We start from the raw sequence: 6,575 nt of genomic DNA, 5'->3' as shown, positions 1-6,575 counted from the left end.
AAAAAAAAAAAAAAAAAAAAAAAAATCCATCACATAAAGTTCTACTAGACGATCCTGTTATCGACAGAAAAACAGCAGAAGGATCGCTCCACCCCAACCCCTGGCACCAATTAAATCACCGTCTGCGGATGAAATGAGAAGAGTAGCTTGCTTTCTCTCTTTTTTTTTTTTTTTTTTTTTTTCTTTTTTTTGAGACGGGCTCGCTCCGTCGCCCAAGCTGGAATGCAGTGGCGCAATCATAGTTCACTGCAGCCATGACCTCCCCGGCTCAAGCGATCCTCCTGCCTCGACCTCCCAAAGTGTTGGGATTACCGGCGCGGCCACTGCACTCGGCGAGAGCAACTTTCACTGCACTTCTGAAAGCTCGTGGGCAGCTCCTGCCCCTAACAAAGATGGCGACGCCGCCACACATGCTCCTAGCACTCTCCGGCGGCCTGCCCTTCAAAAAGATGGCCGCCGCCTCATCCAGTTTGAAGGCCGAACGAACACAGCCACGCGGTATCCAAATCCCACGGGAGCCTACGCCGCGCAGAAACAGGACAGACTCCGTATGACTCTCGCGATAATACAGACGGGCTGAAGGCTGGTCACTTCTTACCAGCCTGAATAATCGCGCCCGGCGCCGTGGGGCCTAAGACTCTCGCGAGACAGTATCCACCACTTCCCGCCCGTCAGCCCTTCACGGTCCCCGAATCGTCTGCTAGTTTAAGTGCAGCCTGTCAATCAGAGTCGCGCTCGAGACCCCGCCCAAGGCCGTGTACGCCGCTCCTTACGTAACTTCCTCTTCAGCCCCTGCGTAGTCGATAAGGAAACCCGGACGCCATTGCCGCTTTCCTTTTTCAGGCCGGCCGGGAAGATGGCGGACATTCAGGTGCGGGCTCGAGCCTTGGTGTCAGGCTGCAGGGTCCGCCCTGGCCTTCAGGGGCGCATCCGGGAGGGGAGAGCCGGGCGCCCAAGTTCGGGGGTTAATTCCGGGCGTCCGTGATTATTTTCTAGAGATTAGCTGGGGCGGAGGGCGCATGCTTTTGCCTGTTTCTAGATGAGTGCTTCCTAATTCCTGGGGGCTCCGGGCGTTAATGGCGGCTCAAGCGTTTTCTGACTTACCTTCTTAAAAACCAAGTTTAAGAAGGTTTTCTTGGAGTTTTCCGGTCTTAAGGGTTAATTCTATGGAAAAGGATTCCTAAGGGCGAATCCAAGGAGCCTGCCGTTTGGTATTTTAATTCTGAGTCTTTGTGTACTACATAAGGAGTAAATCCTGGGTGGGCGACCTTGGGTCTTGGAGAATGATCCTCGCTGAAAGATTTCCAGGGTGTGAGAAGGGTGGTCCTGGTTTAGAGGATGAATTTTGCAAGCCCTAGGAGGCCTTCTGAAGTATATAAATTGAAATAGCCTCGGGCTTAGATCTGAGTATGAATTACCTTACAGGGTAAGGTCGGGGTGGTCATGTCTTAGAGGGTGATTCTGGGGCACCAGGCCTTGGAGGCCAGCCCTTTGCAAGTAAATGTAGAGAATGGGGTCTGGGAGGTTCTGGGAAGGTCTCTAGGGCTGGTTGCTGCCGGCTCCAAACTTAGCAGCTCATCAGTTTTCTCATACCTGTAGACTGAGCGTGCCTACCAAAAGCAGCCGACCATCTTTCAAAACAAAAAGAGGGTTCTGCTGGGAGAAACTGGCAAGGAGAAGCTCCCGCGGTACTACAAGAACATCGGTCTGGGCTTCAAGACACCCAAAGAGGTGCGGGGAACCTCAGAAGAAAGAAGGGGACCCTGGCTTTCCTGCACGTGTGGCCACATCGAGTTGCACTGCCCACGTCTGAGTGGCTGGTCCCGGGGCTGATGGGAATTGTAGTTCGCTTCCCTGAGGCCACGCCCCTGGTTCTTTTCAGGAACCACCTGCCCAAGGCTCACTCCTTTCTCTTTCCTATCCGTTTAGGCTATTGAGGGCACTTACATTGACAAGAAATGCCCCTTCACTGGTAATGTCTCCATTCGAGGGCGGATCCTCTCTGGTAAGTGTGGGAGTTCTTGGCGTCTGGGGCCTGAAATACTGAAAGAAGGGGCTTGGGGGCCCAGACTCCTGGGTCGTGGGTGAGAGAGGTGGTTGGGAATGCAAACTTGTGGGTACAGGAAGGGGCATGGGCACATGATGTCTGTTTTCACGATGGTCTTCAGATGCCCACGTGGGCACTGCTGAGAAAGCCACTTGGTTAAAACTGATGCTGGAAACAGGGCTTGTTGGGATTCCTGCTCAGCTGCTGCTGACTCCCAGCATGCCCCAGGTTACCCATGGCCCTCTTTTCCATGGGACTTGACCTAGGATCTGCCCCTGCTCCTAGGTGTGGTGACCAAGATGAAGATGCAGAGGACCATTGTCATCCGCCGAGACTACCTCCACTACATCCGCAAGTACAACCGCTTTGAGAAGCGCCACAAGAACATGTCTGTGCACCTGTCCCCCTGCTTCAGGTGAGCACAGTGGCCCATCAGGTTGCTCAGGCCACACACTCGCAGCCTTCAGATTCCAGCTCAGGCCAATTGAAGGCCAACTGAGGGAGTGGGTGACTGAGTTGGCATCTCTGGGAAGCCCCAGAGTCTCAGGATTTCTATATCATATGTTCTTCAGAATCAAAGTGTTCCACAGGTTGAATATCTCTGTCTGAAATGCTTGGGACCAGATTTTGGAATGTTCTCATATGCATAATGAGATGTTTTGGGGATGTGACATATGACAGAGGTCTAAACACGAAGCTTATTTGTTTCATGTACATCTTATTCACACAGCCTGAAAGTAATCTTACGCAGTACATTTTATAATTCTGTGTGTGAAACAAAGTTTGCATACATTGAACCATGGGAAAGCAAAGGTGTCATGCTGGTACGCAAAAAGTGTCTGATTTTAGCTGGGCACCGAACTCAAGCCAGTAATCCTAGCACTGTAGGAGGCTGAGGCAGGAGGATCCCTTGAGCCCAGGAGTTTGAGACCAGCCTGGGCAACATGGCAAAACCCTCTACAAAAAATAAAAAGTTTGCCAGGTGTGGTAGCATGTGCCTGTAGTCTCAGGTCCTCAGGAGGCTGGGGTGGGAGGATTGCTTGAGCCCAGAAAGTGGAGGCTGCAGTGAGCCGAGATGGCACCACTACTCTCCAGCCTGGGCAACAGAGTAAGACCCTGTCTCTCCCAGACACACACACAAAATTCAGATTTTGCAGCATTTCAGAATTTTTGGATTGGGGTGCTGAACCTGTAATAGACAGGTAGGTGCCTTGGAACCAAAAGGTACACCAGATGGGAACCTCAGAAATGTTGGAATTAAATGTTTGTTCATTCCCTCAGCATGTTTTATTTAGAGCTTATCACGTGCCAGGTTTGGTGTGAGATGCTGGGGGTTCAGTGGTGAGCCAGGGACAAAGTCCTGCTTCCTCAGAGGGCACCTTCAGTCAGGGTGGGTGCCAGATGTCAGCCAGGTACAATGAGGGTGGGGATGTGGGCAGCTGATAATGGTGGCCCTCTGGGCGGGGAGGATCTTGGGAGCAAGGTGAGAAGTCCTGTGGGCAGGGAGGAGGGTGGCTCGAACTCATGCTGAGCGATAAGGGGCCTGTGGTCGTGGGTGCTACAGGATCCCCCTGCTGCTCTGCTGGAATTGGGTGGTGAGGAGGCCACTGACAACCTGGGGGCCTCCAGTTTGGTCGTGAAATGGAGCTCGTCCACCCCAGCGGTCCTCAGAAGGGTGGTCACCTGCTCTGTGTACAGCGTAGAACTTGGTACTTGGCACAAAGTCTGTACCAAAGAATGAGAGGGAGTTTGAATTGGCAAATAGATCTTGGTTGGGGTTTGGTGGAGCCAAAGCAGAGAGCCTTCAGCCTGGCGAAGGGGAGGGAGGGCCTCCTGGGGTCTGCCGGGGTGGCCCCTCCTGAGGACATGGCCCTACCTGCCTCCACAGGGACGTCCAGATCGGTGATATCGTCACAGTGGGCGAGTGTCGGCCCCTGAGCAAGACAGTGCGCTTCAACGTGCTCAAGGTCACCAAGGCTGCCGGCACCAAGAAGCAGTTCCAGAAGTTCTGAGTCTGGACATCGGCCTGCTCCCCACAATGAAATAAAGTTATTTTCTCATTCCCAGGCCAGACTTGGGATCTCTGTGCCTTTACCAGAGCACTGGGGGGGATGGAGGTGTCCCTCGGGGAACTGAGCAAGGCTGCTGTCAGAGAGGCCTCCTGCCCGTGTCTGTGGGTGAGGACAGTGGAGCCTGAGCTGAGATGCCTGTCTTCCCCTGGGTCTCCTTTTTTGGTCCTTATCACCTTTTCGGTATCTGAATAAGGCTGATTACCTGGTGTGCTGTCCTCCCGCCCCCTCCGGTCTCTGGGGAGGAAGTGAGTGAGGGCGGAGGCCCCTGGGTCCTCCAGGTCCTGGTCTGTCTCTTTCCTGACCACCTCGGGTGGGGAGGAGGGGAAGCTGCAGCTTGCCTGCCGTGGGCATGGGCTCACCCAAGTAGAGTGCGATGTGCTGAGGCCCTGTTGTCTGGCTGTGAACTGTAAAGGTCTTGACTTCAGCTTGGGCCTCATATCCCTGCTTATAGCCAAGAAGGGGGCCCCATGCACCCACCACCCACTCCTAGTTTGGCACCATGCCTATTTGCATATGAGGAAAGTCACCTGAGAGACGCCAAGTCCTCCACCTGGAGTCCCAGTTAGTAGCTGAGTTCCATATCTCAGATTCTAGAAACTTCCTTTGCACCGGCTGCTTCAAAATCGAAGTAAGGAGATTGGTGGTGTGGGCAAGTGGCATCATGACGCTGCCCTGGAGCCCGCTCAGTGGTACCGGGGCCCAGGCTGCTAGGAAGGAAGGAAGTAGGAAGCGCCCGGAGATGGCCCAACACCCAGAGGCCGCAGAGATGGGGGCCTTGGGAGGAACAGGGCAGGACAGACACGGCCTAGGGTTGTGGCACATGGGGAGGAAGGGTTTTACAGAGCTGGGGAGAGCACAGAGACCACCGCGAGAGGCAGGTACGATAGAAACAGGTGCACTTTGCACATCACAGAGGTGGGATGACAGGCGTGGGGTGGGGGGGCAGCGAGGCAGGAGCACACCAGAGGATCTGTGGGACCCGAAGGGGAGTGACCTGCATCAAAGCCGCAGCAGAGATGGGGGTACAGGGAAGGGAGGTCTGAATGCCCGCTGACCTCACCCCTTCGGGCCTGCCGGTGCCGGGGTCCCCAGGTCCCTGTCCCCCAGGCCTGTACCAGGGTCTGAGCCCAGCACTGGTACAAGGGTTGGGAGACAGGGCCATGGGGAGAGGAGCCGCCGCTGTCGCTGCTGTCTCGGGGACGCCGCCTCCCCGTGGGCCCAGTCCCTGCTTTATACCCAGGTCCAGGGAGGGCGGGGGTTCCTGCCAGAGGAAGTGGGGCCGCATCAAAGAGGGCAGGAAGGGGCAGGGACAGGTTGGGGGGACGCCGCCCTGAGTCGCAGAAACTGCACACCCACCCCACCCTATGCTGGGGGCAGTAGAGATCCAGCAAGGGGCAAAGGGGGAGTGTGGACTCCAGAGGGAGGGGACGGAGACCCAGAGGGGGATGGGAGGTCACGGGCCCCCTCCCCTTGGCCGCAGGTGTTTCCGTTGGGGTGGGGCTGCTGTATTTACAACAACAGCCCGGCTCCCCGGTTTCCTCCTCGATTGCTGGGGCGTCTCCTTGGCACCCCATTGCGTCAGGTGTGTGCTGGGGTCAGAGTGTGTGCTGGGGAAGGACCTCTGCTGGGCCTGGTGGATGCAAAGACCAAGTTTAAAAGACCCCCTGGAACCCCTCGACAGGCCTCGCACCTGAAGAGTGGGGATAAGGACCATAGGTTCTTTTCATTTCTTTATTTTATTTTGTTTTTGAGGCAAAGTCTTGCTCCGTGGCCCAGGCTGGAGTGCAATGGCACAATCTTGGCTCATCGCAACCTCCGCCTCCCAGGTTAAAGCCATTCTCCTGCCTCCACCTCCTGAGTAGCTGGGTTTACAGACGTGTGCCACCACACCCAGCTAATTTTTTAATTTTTAGTAGAGACGGGGTTTCACCGTGTTGGCCAGGCTAGTCTCAAACTCCTGACCTCATGATCCACCTGTGTTTGCCTCCCAAAGTGCTGGGATTACAGGCGTGAGCCACCATGCCCAGCCAAGAGAAACTATTTCTTAACCCACATATTCATGTGTCATAGTTCAGGAACAAGTCAGTGACAAACTTCTAGGTAATTCAACCTGAAGAAATTCTTTACATTCCAAGATAATTGCACTCTGAAAGATATCAACCTTCCAGCCAGGTGCAGTGTCTCACGCCTGTAATCCCAGCACTTTGGGAGGCCAAGGTGGGTGGATCACGAGGTCAGGAGTTCAAGACCAGCCTGACCAAGATAGTGAAACCCTGTCTCTACTAAAAATACAAAAATTAGCTGGGCATGGTGGCAGGCACCTGTAATCCCAGCTACTCCGTAGGTTGAGGCAGGAAAATCACTTGAACCCGGGCAGTAGAGGTTGCAGTGAGCTGTGATCGCATCACTGCACTCCAGTCTGGGAGGCAGAGTGAGACTCCATCTCAAAAAAAAAA

The 6,575-nt window shown here is 54.6% G+C and overlaps 1 protein-coding gene and 1 long non-coding RNA gene across 3 annotated transcripts; one reads left to right on the top strand and one right to left on the bottom strand.

The window, feature by feature from the left end:
• The first annotated feature begins 759 nt into the window (after window positions 1–759).
• Window positions 760–4,114, top strand: RPS11 (ribosomal protein S11). Its single transcript, XM_017882186.1, has 5 exons — window positions 760–871; window positions 1,600–1,731; window positions 1,930–2,005; window positions 2,333–2,462; window positions 3,936–4,114. Exons 1-5 carry the CDS (start codon window positions 857–859, stop codon window positions 4,057–4,059), a joined length of 477 nt encoding a protein of 158 aa, XP_017737675.1. The 5' UTR covers window positions 760–856; the 3' UTR covers window positions 4,060–4,114.
• LOC108535834 (uncharacterized) lies at window positions 4,032–5,282 on the bottom strand. Of its 2 annotated transcripts, XR_001887338.1 has the most exons (3): window positions 5,114–5,282; window positions 4,647–4,823; window positions 4,032–4,523 (listed from the first exon to the last, which is right to left on the bottom strand). It is a non-coding gene; the product is annotated as an uncharacterized LOC108535834 (long non-coding RNA). The 2 variants fall into 2 exon arrangements; XR_001887337.1 differs by having other exon boundaries at window positions 4,647–5,282.
• Window positions 5,283–6,575: the final 1,293 nt, after the last annotated feature.

This window comes from Rhinopithecus bieti, unplaced genomic scaffold (genome assembly GCF_001698545.2).
Source record: "Rhinopithecus bieti isolate Rb0 unplaced genomic scaffold, ASM169854v2 scaffold_12070, whole genome shotgun sequence".
NCBI classification, from domain to species: Eukaryota; Metazoa; Chordata; class Mammalia; order Primates; family Cercopithecidae; genus Rhinopithecus; species Rhinopithecus bieti.
This window is presented reverse-complemented; position numbering and strand designations above follow the sequence as displayed.